This window comes from Chrysemys picta, chromosome 1 (genome assembly GCF_011386835.1).
Source record: "Chrysemys picta bellii isolate R12L10 chromosome 1, ASM1138683v2, whole genome shotgun sequence".
Taxonomy (NCBI): domain Eukaryota; kingdom Metazoa; phylum Chordata; order Testudines; family Emydidae; genus Chrysemys; species Chrysemys picta.
Window position 1 is genome coordinate 142,608,820 of NC_088791.1, and position 14,738 is coordinate 142,623,557.

Sequence of the window (14,738 nt, forward strand, 5' to 3'; positions counted from 1 at the left end):
GATGACCGCAAGTTATGTTATGAATAGATAACACTTCCTTATTTACTTTCTCCACACCATTCATGATTTTATAGACCTCAATCATATCCCCCTTTAGTTGTCTCTTTTCCAAGCTGAAAAGTCCAAGTCTTATTAATCGCTTTTCATATGGAAGCCGTTCCATACCCCTTTTCTGAACCTTTTCCAATTCCACTATATATTTTTTGAGATGGGGCGACCACATCTGCACGCAGTATTCAAGATGTGGGTATACTATGGATTTATATAGAGGCAATATAATATTTTCTGTCTTATTATCTATCTCTTTCTAAATGATTCCCAACTTTCTGTTCACTTTTTTGACTGTTGCTGCACATTGAGTGGCTGTTTTGAGAGAACTATCCACAATGACTCCAAGATCTCTTTCTTGAATGGTAACAGCTAATTTAGATCCCTTCATTTTATATGTATAGTTGGCATTATGTTTTCCAATGTGCATTACTTAGTATTTATCAACACTGAATTTCATCTGCCATTTTGTTGCCCAGTCACCCAATTTTGAGAGATCCTTTTGTAGCTCTTCACAGTCTGCCTGGGACTTAACTATCTCTTCTCTGTCTGTATCTGTCTCTGTCTTGCTCTCATGCACACAACTCTCTCCCTTTCTCCGATTTTTTATTTAAAAAGCCAGCTTCAACATCAGCTCAAGCCACAAACCTTGCCCTCCCAGAGAGGTAGGGACTCAGGCTTGGTGGCAGCGCACAGAGCCCTAGTGCTGATAGGGCATGACACGCCAGATAGTTGCAGGTACTTTACGAGAAGATAAGCCTTTATTGTTTTTCTTTCCCCCTTTCCCATGCTTTAAAATATACCATTACTGCCCCCAGCTGAACCAGGGCAGGCCAGATCACAATGGAAACCCCCATCTTCAGAAAGGGTTCTTGTTTACATGTACAAGCCTAATTGCTAGAATTAAGGCCAAGGAGAAATTCTCACTAGTATATTAGCAGGTGCCCCAGGATTTTTACCTGCCTCTGGAGCACTGCAGGGGAACCATCTGCTTAAATAAGCTTGGCAAACCCAACATAGTTTGTGTCTCCCAGTTGCACGAACAGGGCAGGAACTGGGAACCATGCTGCCTCTGGCTTTGTCATAGCCTCCAGGCAGCCAGCTCGTGGAGGTGCACCTGGCCAGGCATCAGGACATATCATAAAGTGCCTGGGATCTCCTCTCCTCACAGCCTGATGAGTGGGATTGTGTCTGGCAGAGCCCCGGGACTGCTACCTGGTTTCTTTGATGCAAATTTTACAGTAGAAAGCTGCACAATGGCTGGGGAAATCTGCAGACTCTACAACACTGAATTTTGCTATCGTACTGAGAAAACCTGGCAGGAATAGTGAGTTAGCCTGGCAGTCTCTCATCTCTGAATGTCAGGGTATCACATGCATGCACCAAGCTGCTGCAGCATCTCTCCTCTGGACACAGGTGAAGATGGAATAGCAAAGGGTGCTCCGAGTTACAATTGAGATGTATTGGCAGAGCTGTGTGGAGGGTACCCAGTCCTGAAGTAGCAGAAAAGCAGTGTTTAAAGAGAGGGGCCTTCCTGTGCTAGCAAAGGGGAAGGCAAGGGAGTGGCTTCTCTCTGCCGTTTCTCATCAGCCTGCTCTCAGCCCACAATCTCCCTCCATGGGGGATCGTAAAGTAATGCACATTGGAAAAAATAACCCCAACTATACATACAATATGATGGGGGCTAATTTAGCTACAACTAATCAGGAAAGAGATCTTGGAGTCATCGTGAATAGTTCTCTGAAGACGTCCACGCAGTGTGCAGCAACAGTCAAAAAAGCAAACAGGATGTTACGAATCATTAAAAAAGGGATAGAGAATAAGACGGAAAATATCTTATTGCCCTTATATAAATCCACGGTATGCCCACATCTTGAATACTGCGTACAGATGTCATCTCTTCATCTCAAAAAAGATATACTGGCATTAAAAAAAGTTCAGAAAAGGGCAACTAAAATGATTAGGGGTTTGGAACGGGTCCCATATGAGGAGAGATTAAAGAGGCTAGGACTTTTCAGCTTGGAAAAGAGGGGGAATATGATAGAGGTATATAAAACCATGAGTGGTGTGGAGAAGGTGAATAAGGAAAAGTTATTTACTTGTTCCCATAATATAAGAACTAGGGGGCAGCAGGTTTAAAACAAATAAAAGGAAGTTCTTCATACAGTGCACAGTCAACCTGTGGAACTCCTTGCCTGAGGAGGTTGTGAAGGCTAGGACTATAACAGGGTTTAAAAGAGAACTAGATAAATTCATGGAGGTTAAGTCCATTAATGGCTATGAGTCAGGATGGGTAAGGAATGGTGTCCCTAGCCTCTGTCTGTCGGAGAGTGGAGATGGATGGCAGGAGAGAGATCACTTGATCTTTACCTGTTAGGTTCACTCCCTCTGGGGCACCTGGCATTGGCCACTGTCGGTAGACAGGATACTGGACTGGATGGACCTTTGGTCTGACCCAGTATGTGGGCATTCTTATATTTTAAGACTATAACTTCATAGAAATTGCCGATAGTGGTTCAGAGACAAACACATAAATATCTGAAAGATATATACAGTCTTACTGCTCATTCGTCCATGCCTTTGTGACCTCTGACCAACCCACTCCAATCTTGGCCATTCTGCTTAAAAACTTCAGTGAGCCAACCGGAAAACAAGAAGTCTTTCCTCCCATCCAATTCTTTTTTAAAGTCCTGAGTATATTAAAGAACCGTGACAAAGATCCGGCAGCCTTTCCTCCCTCCCAACCATGCTTGTGGGAACAGTAAGAAATCTCCCTCTTCGTGGCAGCGCTGGCAGGCCCAGGACAAGCCCCCAGCAGTCCTCCCACCAACGAAAATACCAGAGGGAGAATCCGGAACAAGACCCAGTGTTTCTGGACAAGAATGTTCTTGGTGCGCAGGATGGGAGAGGGGCTTGAAGGGGCTACAGGGGCATGGGGTGGTGGGATTCTGAGATGGAAAGTTGCTTCTAGATACAAGTGTGGGAAGCGTGTGTGTTTGTGAGGTGTTTGGGAAGATGGCGACCACCCTTAGGAACTGCAGGGAGGGGTGTTGTGCTAATGAATGAGCCACTGTATATAAAGCTATTATTACCCCAGGGATGCTGGGTGTCTCTAGGTGTCAGGCTGGCTCAACCCACAATCTTCAGGGATACAGCTGTGGCTGGGTGGATTGTACAGGAGGGTGTTCGGGGGGCTTGCCCTCTCCCCTCTCATTGCTTGCACAATCCCGCTGCCCCTGAGAATTTTCACTAGTCAGAAATCCTGGGCTGTGGGAAGGTTCCTGCAGGAACTGTTGGGGGGCAGGGGAAGCAGAGAAAGTCATGCTGTTCTTCAGGGTGTTCTGAGAATGGAGAAGAGGCAGGGCTGTGGCCCCCATCCGCTCCCCACTCTCTCACAATGGCACAATCTGTTCAGAGCATCTGTCCCTGCAGCCAGTGGGGTCCATGCCTCATTATGGTTCCTGCTGCCTCCCTCCCCCATATGCTCACCATAAGTGCTGGGAGAGAAAGAGTCGGGCCTTTAATCCCAGCATCCCCCTTGCCACCTGGGGGAGTCCATCTCCCCCCTCACACATGCACCCCTATCTGTCCCAGGTAGCACAACACTCCAGGCAGTGAGGACAGCAGAAGGGCAGTCCTGTGATCCCTCCCCCAACTAAGCTACTGCGGATGCTGGAGCATTGGAGAGAGAGTCCTCAGGCTTCTCCCTGAGGAGCATGTGTAGCAGGGCTGGCTCACTGACATCCCCTCCTCCCACCGGTTATAGGGGCACATCCTCTTCATCGTCCTCCTCCAGGTCCGTGGAGTGCAGGCTCAGGTCCTTGAGGATGTCTGAGATGTTCTCAGCAGCAGGGCCAGACAGCTCCATTTCCTCCAGCTCAGCGTCAGCAGCTGAGACAGAGTGCAGCCCCTTCCCCTCCTCAGGGAAGGGCGGGGGCTGTGGGGAGGGGGAGCTGGAGGGCAGTGGGCTCCCCATCCCTGAGTCCGCAGCTCCTCTCACAGGCACCACACAGCTGTCCTGCCGGCTCCACACCTGTGGAACCTGGCTACTCTGCTCATTGCTGACTGAGGTCCGATTGGTGTCTCGGAAGCTGGCGAGGGGCGGACGGAGGCGGACACCAGAGCGCGTGGAGCCCTCAATTGCCTTCTGGAGCTATTGGAGGGGCAGAAGGTCAGAAGAACAGAGAGGGAATTAAAGGGCAGCTGATAAACCACAGCACAAAAGTTCAGCTACTCTCCAAAATAACAGGGCAGGAGACTAGCCCCTGGAGAGATCAGATTTTGCATTGCTATAGTGCCTTTCATCCCACAGCACTTGGCAAACTCCAAACCTCAGTGTAGCCACTTCTGGGAGGGACACTGGCTAAACGGATCTGGCACGGGCCACACAGGTAAAAGCCCGTCTCTCACAAAAAGGACTGTCACTAGGGGATCTTTAATATCCATGTAAAGCAGACAGGCCCTTGGTTTGTTAAGGCTCCTTCTGAAAAACTCACATCCAGGAACACAATTTCTCCCCTGAGAAGGGAAAAGGACTAAGTCAGTGCTGCCAGGACTTGAAACTGGAATGCCTGGAAATGTACTGACTGCAGAGCTGAAACTTCCATCCCAAAGCTGGTTCTCGTCTGCTGTGGGATATTACAATAACACACAGAATGTCTGGGGCTGAGCAAGAGGTGGGAGTGTCTGCATGAAAATGTGACTGTATTTACCTCTTCCAATGCCAGCACTCCCTTCAGCTTCCCCTTACTGGTCACATAGGCATGGCTGAGGCCCAGCAAGGAGAACAAGGTATGTGTCTGTGGGAGAAAACACAAGAGAATCTCCATTACCAGTCACCTAGGGCTTGATGTCCTCAAAGGCTGGGAATGAGAGTCTTGGCGCTAAGCCTAGGCCTGAGATCCCCTCTGGGCTCCAAAGCTAGGAGTGGGAATCCCAACTCAAATTCCTCTGGGTTTGGCGCCACCCTGGTAAGAAGCTGCCCTAGGAGTGGGAAATCTAATGCTAATCCTCAGTGAGTAGCCTCATTGCACTTGCAGGGTGGTTAGTGGGACTTCGGGGGGGACGACCTGGAACTCCTGGTATATGCCTGTAGTTAGCCCAGAGCAGCAGTCCCATACAGCTTAAATATTCCTTTTATTCCTGGGACTTCTAATCAGCCAGGACTCCCCTCAGGTCACACTGGTGCATGCTAGGGACACCCAGAACATTCTCACACCAACTCACATCCCCACACCTGGCATATGGCTACGAGGGTGCAGATCCCAGTCCACTCAGGGACCAATGCACAGTGGGGTAGATCCTGCTGTGCTTTGGAGCTGATAGTGGATCCCAGCAATGATATAATCAGTGACAGACCCCTAATAAATACAGTGATAAAGGCATGCAGATCCCATTGCACTCCGAGGCAGGGAGTGTGAATCCCAGTATTCATGCGCTGGGATGGAGGTCCCTGGTCCCAGAGGGGCCAGGAGTGTGAATCCCACCCCCACTGCTGCATATGGATCTTGCAGCACTCAGATGGGCTAATGTATGAAACCCATCATTATTGTATCATTGCTTTTACAAACATCTGAGGTGTGGCTGCTGCTGCACTCAGTGCCTAGGAGTGGGAATCCCAGTGCTAATGTGTGTGTATCTAGACAGCCCCCAGAGGCTGGGAGAGGGAATTCCAACACTAATGCAATGGCTGGTGGATCCTAGTGTGGTTCTCTGAAGCTCTTTTATTAAACTAATCTGCTCATGTTCCAGGAGACTGCAGTCAGACACTGTGCTGATGGGAGTTCAGTGAGCTTCTCAGATAGAGACGGCGACAGAGAGAGAGCAAGAGAGAGAAAAATGCAAAGCGAGGGGAGGGAGAAGGGGAGAGGGAAGGGGATGAGCCCTGGGGTGGGCTAGCACAGAGACAGACAAGTTGGAGAAGGATGGACAGTATCTGGGAGGGAGGTCAGACCCACCTTGTGCAGGGAAGTCCTCTCCACTAGCTGAAAAGGGGAGGGGTCTATGCAGCAGCTGTCAAAGCACACCTCCTTATTCAGCTCGTCCTGCTCCCATGCATCTATCTGACACAGGGAAGAGGGGATCACACTCACAGTGACCAACACTGCTCCCAGCCCATACTCCAAGCCGCCCCGGTCTCCTGCTGCTGTTTCCCCCTCCTCCTCATCTGCCGCCCCCAATATATTATTCCTCTGAGGTTTCCCATCCCTCCAGCATGAGCTGGGGCCTCCCCTTGGAAACGTGGTGGTGCTGCAGCACTAGAAGCGCCATTGATTGACATGCCCCCAGCAAGGGTGACACAGTGAGAAAAGTAGCCAGGAAGGTGAGGGCTTCCCCAGGCCTGCTTAGAGGGGATGAGAGCCCCCTGTCTCTCCTTCCTGAGCTCTCCCTGCCCCAGTCACTCCAGGATAGGCTGCCCCATTTCCATGGGTTGAGAGGATAGTTTCTCTCAGGATGGCCTCTCCTTGTAGCATATGAGCATATCCTGGCCATTGGACCTTCCCAGGAAGGAGACAGCTTCCAGGGGTGAGAGGAGAATCAGCCCCCCAGTCCTCATCCAGACTTACCTCCTCTGGCTTCATTGTATCTATAACCTCTACATAGTCCTAGGGAGAACAGAAAACACAGCCACGGTCAGCGAAAGAGTACACAGCCCTAACTCCACAGCAAAACCCTGGAGTGCAAGACCCCCTTATTCCTAATCTCAGCTGTATCGCCCACTTTCCAGCAACTAACCCTCCCTTCCCCCCACCCCCCACCGACTCATCCCTAAGCCCAGAAAGTCGCCATTATACTCAGGGTCCCTCTCTTCCTGCTAGGGTGATCAAACAGCAAATGTGAAAAATTGGGATAGGGGTGGTAATAGGAGCCTATATAAGAAAAAGACCCCAAAATCGGGACTGTCCCTATAAAATCGGGACACCTGGTCACCCTCCTTCCCGCTCACTCCTAATCCCACTGTGCACCCCCGGATACTCAGGGACCCCCATCTTTCCCTGGGTGTCATTGTCATGGAGGGTGGAATCTGTGCACTGGGATGCTACTGACCTGCACACTGGTGCAAGTCCTGGTTTGGTGTGGGGTTTTGCTTAGTCTTCTCTTGATGCCTTTTGGACAGCCCCTTGGCCTATACTTTCTTAGGCTACGTCCTCACTACGGGGGTGGGGGGTGGGTCGATTTAAGATACGCAAATTCAGCTACGCGAATAGCATAGCTGAATTCGACGTATCAGAGACGACTTACCCCGCTGTGAGGACGGCAGCAAATCAACCTCCACGGCTCCCCCGTCGACGGCGCTTACTCCTACCTCCCCTGGTGGAGTACAAGCGTCGATTCGGGGATCGAATGTCGCGTCCCGACGAGACGCGATAATTCGATCCCCGAGAGATCGATTTCTACCCGCCGATTCAGGCGGGTAGTATAGACATAGCCTTAGATCTGAAGCCTGCCTCAGTACCTGCAGATTTCAGTCTGCTTCCTTCCCCAGAGCTGGTGAAGAGCTCTGTGTAGCTTGAAAGCTTGTACCTTCCACCAACAGAAGTTGGTCCAGTAAAAGATATGACCTCACCCACCTTGTCTCTCTCAGTACTAGCAGCACAGACAGCACCTAGCCAGCACGATCCTCACTTCCCCATGCATGCCATGGCCATCCTTTTCTGCGGAAATCCCTTATCCTTTACCAGGAGCTCAGTGTAACAAAGTGAGGATTTTTCCTTGTTATGTTGTATGTGAGTGTATGAGAGTCTTACTGTTGAGCCTATGTGAGTCTTACTGTGTGTGCCTCAGTTTCTCGCTGTGCTGCACCAATGCCTATGTGGTGGGAATAAGGGTGTGTGACTTTGGCTGAGACCCTCAGGGGCAGGTGAGGCTGCTTCAGTTGCCTGCATGTAGGCTATGGCCGGTGCCCTTCGTAACTTGAGACCCAGGAGGGGAATTCAACCAGGTGACACATTGCCTGGGAAGCAAGACAAAGACCAGAAGGAGGAGCAACAGGGGTGTCTGAGATCGGGTCGCTGGTAGCTGGGCGGTCTGCTTGGGGGGCTGCAGGGGGGAGTCCAGGGCATCTGGCCCAGGATTCCCCCAAGATGGACTTGGCTGAAAGTCACTGATTTCGGTGCTAACAAGTTCTGTTCTACACTGTGTTCCTGTCGACTAATAAACCTTCCATTTTATGCTGGTTGAGAGTCACTGCTGACTGCGGAGTTGGGGTACAGGGCCCTCTCGCTTCCCCAGGAGCCACGCACGGGCAGACTCACTACAGGAAGCGCACGGTGTGGAAGGTGATGTTGAATGCTCCGAGGTCAGGAAGGTCGAAGCTGTGTAAGCTTCTTGCCCTGGCGACAGTATGCTCAGAGAGAGGAGGCATGCTCCTCCAGAGTCCTGGCTGGCTTCATATGGAGTAGTTCCAGAGCATTGGCCCGGTGACTCTTTAACAACTGGTGGAAGCGGTGGGATAAACTGCATCCGGTGGACAGTGCATCCTGCAGTAAGTGACTGGGGAGCAGTGAAATTAAGGTGGGATTCACGGGAGATAGGCGTGCAAAAGGCTCAGTGAGGTGCGGTTCCAGGAGGCAGAGGAGCCTACAGCTTAACCCCCGAGAGAGATTGTAACCCCTAAGAAGTGCTGTCGCACTGAAGGGGTTCCTCCCAGGGACCATGGGGAGCTGAGAGAGCACAGGCCTGTGAGTCTCTGACAACTTGGGAACAGCGAAGAGATGGCCTATAACCATCTCCTTCAGAAGAACATTGTACAGCTTTGCAGAGAAAGAGAGGGCTGCGCATTGGAAAGTTCACCAAGGCACAGCTAATGGCTCAGTTGGAAAAGGATGATCGCTCTAAGGAACCGGTTCTTGACCCAACTGGGGCCACGAGAGAGGCTGGGAGCAGTCAGGCAGCCCGAGAGCCCACATCAGTTCCTGATCCAGCTGTGGCCACAAGAGAGGTTGGGAGCAGCTGGGTGCCCCTGAGACCCGTGTCCCCGACCAACAAGGGATCTCCACCGGATTCCCTGCTGGTGGATCTAAGAGGGATGGAATTGGAGCTGATATCGAAGGAGTCAGAGGACTGAGAGAGACAGGGAAGGCATGAGGCAGAACAGCAGGAGAGACATTGGCAGCAGGAACTGGCAATGGCTGAGCTGAGAGGTAGAGGGACCTGTCCAGGGGATCCAGGCCCTGCTCCTGTAATGATTGAGGATTTAATTTGAATCCAGGGAACCAATCGGCTGAGACTGAAGCGGTCAGTGTAAATGCAAATGGCAGAGAGGAGGAGTTGCTAAGCTCAGGTGCCCTGCCTGTCTGTAACCAGACCCCTGGAGCTGAGTGGGACAGAGAGATGCTCCCTGCCCCTTTGCACGGAGTGGCGGCGGGGAGGTGGCTCATGCTGGCTCTGATACTGTGAACAAAGCAACAGGATCACTGCCTGCCTCTCTGGGACAGCAGGGGCGAAGCTGAGCCCAGGGGGATCAGAGACCCCAGCTGAGTGTGGGGAACCACAGCCAGGGAGGGACGGCTGCCAACCAGGGCTGCCTTGTCTATAGGTGCAGGAGGCCCCAGGGAAGGGGGAAGCAGCTAAAAGGGCACTACTGGTGACAGAGACGCCTGGTCAGAGGGTGGCCAAGATCAAGATGGGGGCTTTTTACCAAGAAAGCCCGAATCCCAGCGCTCCCATCTGGAGGACTGTGACTGCAGGCAACGAGAGGGAACTGGTTTCACTCCCCTCTACAGCCGTTGAATTCCAGGCCGAGCTGTGGAAGGACCACTCCTTAGAGAAGCTGAAGGAACTTTCTGGCCCCAGCCCAGTGCAAACCCTGGGGGAAGACTGCTGGGAAAGATTCCAGTGGGAGAAGGGATTCCTGTACCAGGAATGGGCTCTGCCAGGGGAAATGGAACCGTGGGGGATCTGGAGGTCCCCCAGAAGTACTGCCACAGACTGCTGTACCTGGTCCACGATGTCCCTCTCTCGGGACACCAGGGGAATCAGTGCACCAGGCAGAGGCTGCTACAGAACTTTTACTGGCCCGGAGTCTGCGACGCCATCCAGCAGTACTGCAGGTCCTGCAACCCCTCCCAGAGGGTGGGGAAGGCCCGAGACAAGAGTAAAGCAGCCTTGAGACACCTGCCTGTTATAGAGAAGCCTTTTCAGAAGGTGGCCATGGACATAGTGGGGCCCCTCAGCAAGGCGACTCTGGCAGGGAAGAAATACATTCTGGTGAGGGTAGATTTCGGTACCTGTTACTCAGAGGCGGTGGCTCTATCCTCTATTAAGGCAGACACTGTAGCAGATGTGCTGCTGACAGTTTTCTGCAGAATGGGGTTCCCCAAGGAGATCTTTACAGACCAGGGGTCCAACTTCATGTCAGCCCGGCTCCAGTGCTTGTGGGAGAAGTGTGGGGTCCAACACACCTGGGCCTTGGCGTATCACCCTCAGTCCAACCAGCTGGAGGAGAGATTTAATGGGACCCTGAAGATGATGCTGAAAACGTTCCTGGACCAGCATCTGGGACAAGTATTTACCCCACCTGCTGTTCGCGTACAGGGAAGTATCCCAGGAAGCCATGGGGTTCTCTCCTTTGCAGTTTCTGTATGGGAGGAGAGTGAGGGGACCCCTGGACTTGGTGAGGGATGAATGGGAGGGGAAGGCCTCTCCTGATGAAAAATCAGTGGTGGAGAATGTACGGACTTTCCAGGGAAAGCTTGCTGAGCTCATGGGTCTGGCCCAAGAGAACCTAGCCAAGGGAGGCAAAAGGTCTGGTATGACTCCTCACCTGCTCCTATGGCACTGGGGACCAGGTGAGGGGTCTCATCCCAGTGAGGAAGAATAAGCTGCAAGCTGCCTGGGATGGGCCCTTTAAGGTCATCACCCAGCTGAATGAGATTAACGATGTGGTGGAACTGCCCAACTGGGCTCACAGCCACCGAGTGCACCATGTCAACATAAGTGCCTAGTATTAAATGAGGATATTGATATAATAGGCATAACAGAAACCTGGTGGAATGAGGATAATCAATGGGACATAGTAATACCAGGATACAAAATATATTGGAAGGACAGAACAGGTCGTGCATGGGACGGAGTGGCACTATATGTGAAAGAAAGTGTAGAATCAAATGAAATAAAAATCTTAAATGAACTACATTGTACTACAGAATCTCTATGAATAGTAATTCCATGCTTGAAAAATAAGAATATAGCAGTAGGGCTATATTACAGACCACCTGACCAGGATGGTGTTAGTGACTCTGAAATGCTCAGGGAGATTAGAGAGGCTATTAAAATAAAAAACTCAAAATAATAATGAGGGATTTCACCTATCCGTATATTGACTGGGTACATGTCACCTCAGGAAGGGATGCTGAGATAAAGTTTCTTGACACCTTACATGACAACTTCTTGGAGCAGCTGGTCCTGGAACCCACAAATGGAGAGGCAATTCTTGATTTAGTCCTAAGTGGAGCACAGGATCAGGTCCAAGAGGTGTATAAGCTGGACTGCTTGGTAATAGTGACCATAATATAATTAAATTTAATATCCCTGTGGCGGGAAAAACTCCACAGCGGCCCAACACTGTAGCATTTAATTTCAGAAAAGGAAACTACACAAAAATGAGGAGGTTAGTGAAACAGAAATTAAAAGGTACAGTGCCAAAAGTAAAATCCCTGCAAGCTGCGTGGAAACTTTTTAAAGACACCATAATAGAGGCTTAACTTAAATGTATACCCCAATTTAAAAAGCATAGTAAGAGAACCAAAAAAGAGCCACCATGGTTAAACAACAAAGTAAAAGAAGCAGTGAAAGGCAAAAAGGCATCCTTTAAGACGTGGAAGATAAATCCTAATGAGGAAAATAGAAAAGAGCATAAACTCTGGCAAATGGAGTGTAAAAATATAATTAGAAAGACCAAAAAAGAATTTGAAGAACAGCTAGCCAAAGACTCCAAAAGTAATAGCAAATTTTTTTTTAAATACATCAGAAGCAGAAAGCCTGCTAAACAACCAGTGGGGCCACTGGAAGATCAAGATGCTAAAGGAGCACTCAAAGATGATAAGGCCATTGCAGAGAAACTAAATGAATTCTTTGCATCGGTCTTCACTGTTGAGGATGTGAGGGAGATTCCCAAACCCGAGCCATTCTTTTTGGGTGACAGATCTAGGAACTGTTCCAAATTGAGGTGTCATTAGAGGAGGTTTTAGAACAAATTGATAAACTAAACAGTAATAAGTCTCCAGGACCTGATGGCATTCACCCAAGAGTTCTGAAGGAACTCAAATGTGAAATTGCAGGACTACTAACTGTCATCTGTAACCTAACATTTAAATCAGCTTCTGTACCAAATGACTGGAGGATAGCTAATGTGACGCCAATTTTTAAAAAGGGCTCCAAAGGTGACCCTGGCAACTACAGGCCAGTAAGCCTCACTTCAGTACCAGGCAAATTGGTTGAAACTATCCTAAAGAACAAAATTGTCAGACACATAGATGAACATAATTTGTTGGGAAATAATCAACATCGTTTTTGTAAAGGGAAATCATGCCTCACTAATCTACTACAATTCTTTGAGGGGGTCAACAAGCATGCGGACAAAGGAGATCCAATGGATATAGTGTATTTAGATTTTCAGAAAGCCTTTGACAAGGTCCCTCACCAAAGGCTCTTAAGCAAAATAAGCAGTCATGGGCTAAGAGGGAAGGTTCTCTCATGGATTGGTAACTCATTAAAAGATAGGAAACAAAGGGTAGGAATAAATGGTCAGTTTTCAGAATGGAGAGAGGTAAATATTGGTGTCCCCCAGGGATCTGTACTGGGCTCAGTCTTTTTTAACTGATCATAAATGATCTGGAAAAAGGGGTAAACAGTGAGGGGGCACAATTTGCAGATGATACAAAACTACTCAAGATAGTTAAGTCCCAGGCAGACTGCGAAGAGCTACAAAAGGATTTCACAAAACTAGGTGACTGGGCAACAAAACGGCAGATGAAATTTAATGTTGATAAATGCAAAGTAATGCACATTGGAAAACATAATCCTAACTATACATATACGGGGTCTAAATTAGCTGTTACCACTCAAGAAAGAGATCTTGGAGTCATTGTGGATAGTTTTCTGAAATCATCCACTCAATGTGCAGTGGCAGTCAAAAAAGCAAACAGAATGTTGGGAATCATCAAGAAAGGGATAGATAATAAGACAGAAAATATCATATTGCCTCTGTATAAATCCATGGGATGCCCACACCTTGAATACTGCGTGCAGATGTGGTCGCCCCATCTCAAAAAAGATATATTGGAATTGTAAAAGCTTCAGAAAAGAGCAACAAAAATTATTAGGGGTATAGAACGGCTTCCATATGAGGAGAGAGTAATAAGATTGGGACTTTTCAGCTTGGAAAAGAGGTGACTAAGGGGAGATATGATAGAGGTCTATAAAATCATGAGTGGTATAGAGAAAGTAAATAAGGAAGTGTTATTTACTCCTTCTCATAATACAAGAACAAGGGGCCACCAAATGAAATTAATAGGTAGCAGGTTTAAAACAAACACAAGAAAGTATTTTTTCATGCAACGCACTGTCAACCTCTGGAACTCCTTGCCAGAGGGTGTTGTGAAGGCCAATACTATAACAGGGTTCAAAAGGGAGCTACATAGATTCATGGAAGATAGGTCCATCAATGGCTATTAGCCAGGATGGGCAGGAATGGTGTCCCTAGCCTCTGTTTGCCAGAAACTGGGATTGGGTGACAGGGCATAGATCACTTGATGATAACCTGTCTGTTCATTCCCTTTGGGGCACCTGCCATTGGCCACTGTCAGAGGACAGGATACTGGGCTTGATGGACCTTTGGTCTGACCCAGTATGGCCGTTCTTATGTTCTTATGGAGCCATACTGTGACAGGGAGAGGCTGGTACTGGCCATGTGTGGTCAGTGGGAGAAGGGGGAAGATCCCCTGGTGGGTGTGTTCTCTGAGACAGGAGCTGGCCCCTTGCTGGAATCAATTCCCTTCTCTGACCAGGTAACCCCCTGCCCAGCAGGCAGAAATCAGAAAGGTGCGGCGTTCCTACTTGCAGCTGTTTCCCAACCGGCCTGGGCTCACTAACCGCACTGTCTATTGGGTGGAGACTGGAGCCAGCCCTCCCATCAGGTGTTCCCCATTTAGAGTCACTGGGAACACAGCCCAGGCCCTGGAAAGTGATGTCAGAGACATGATGGCTTTAGGGGTAATCCAGCCATCCACCAGTCCTGGGGCCTCTCCCATGGTGCTGGTCCCCAGGAAAAATGGGTCAATCCCAATCTGTGTGGCCTATCAGAATCTCAATGCCATCACCATGTCTGGTGCCTGTCCCATAACTATGCCTGATGAGATCCTAGACACCTTGGGGGGGACTCAGTACCCCACTACCAGGGATCTCACCAAAGGCTACTGGCAGGTGCCTTTGGAGCCAGATGCCAGGTTGAAACCTGTTTTTGTCACCCCTTTGGGGCTGTACAAATCCCTGGTCCTACCTTTCGGCCTCAAGGAGGCACTGGTCACCTGCCCGTGCCAGATGGATCAGTTACTGAGGGGGATGGAGAATTTTACCCAAGCATACATTGATATTTGTGTCGTTAGCCAGACCGGGGAGGACCATGTGTCCCAGGTGAAGAGGGGCCTGGAACGCCTACAGGATGCAGGGCTGACTGAAAAGTTGAGAAG

General features: G+C 49.6%; 1 protein-coding gene across 1 annotated transcript in view; it reads right to left on the minus strand.

Annotated features, from left to right (window-relative positions):
* Positions 1–414: 414 nt before the first annotated feature.
* The window catches only part of CLCN1 (chloride voltage-gated channel 1), a 66,742-nt gene continuing 52,418 nt past the window's right edge, over positions 415–14,738 (minus strand). The window contains exons 20-23 of the mRNA XM_065566782.1: positions 6,615–6,653; positions 6,006–6,110; positions 4,761–4,847; positions 415–4,201 (exon numbers count right to left, since the gene is read on the minus strand). Of these exons, the coding sequence (XP_065422854.1) occupies positions 3,809–4,201; positions 4,761–4,847; positions 6,006–6,110; positions 6,615–6,653 (624 nt within the window). The 3' untranslated portion in view covers positions 415–3,808. The remainder of the gene's footprint in view (positions 4,202–4,760; positions 4,848–6,005; positions 6,111–6,614; positions 6,654–14,738) is intronic.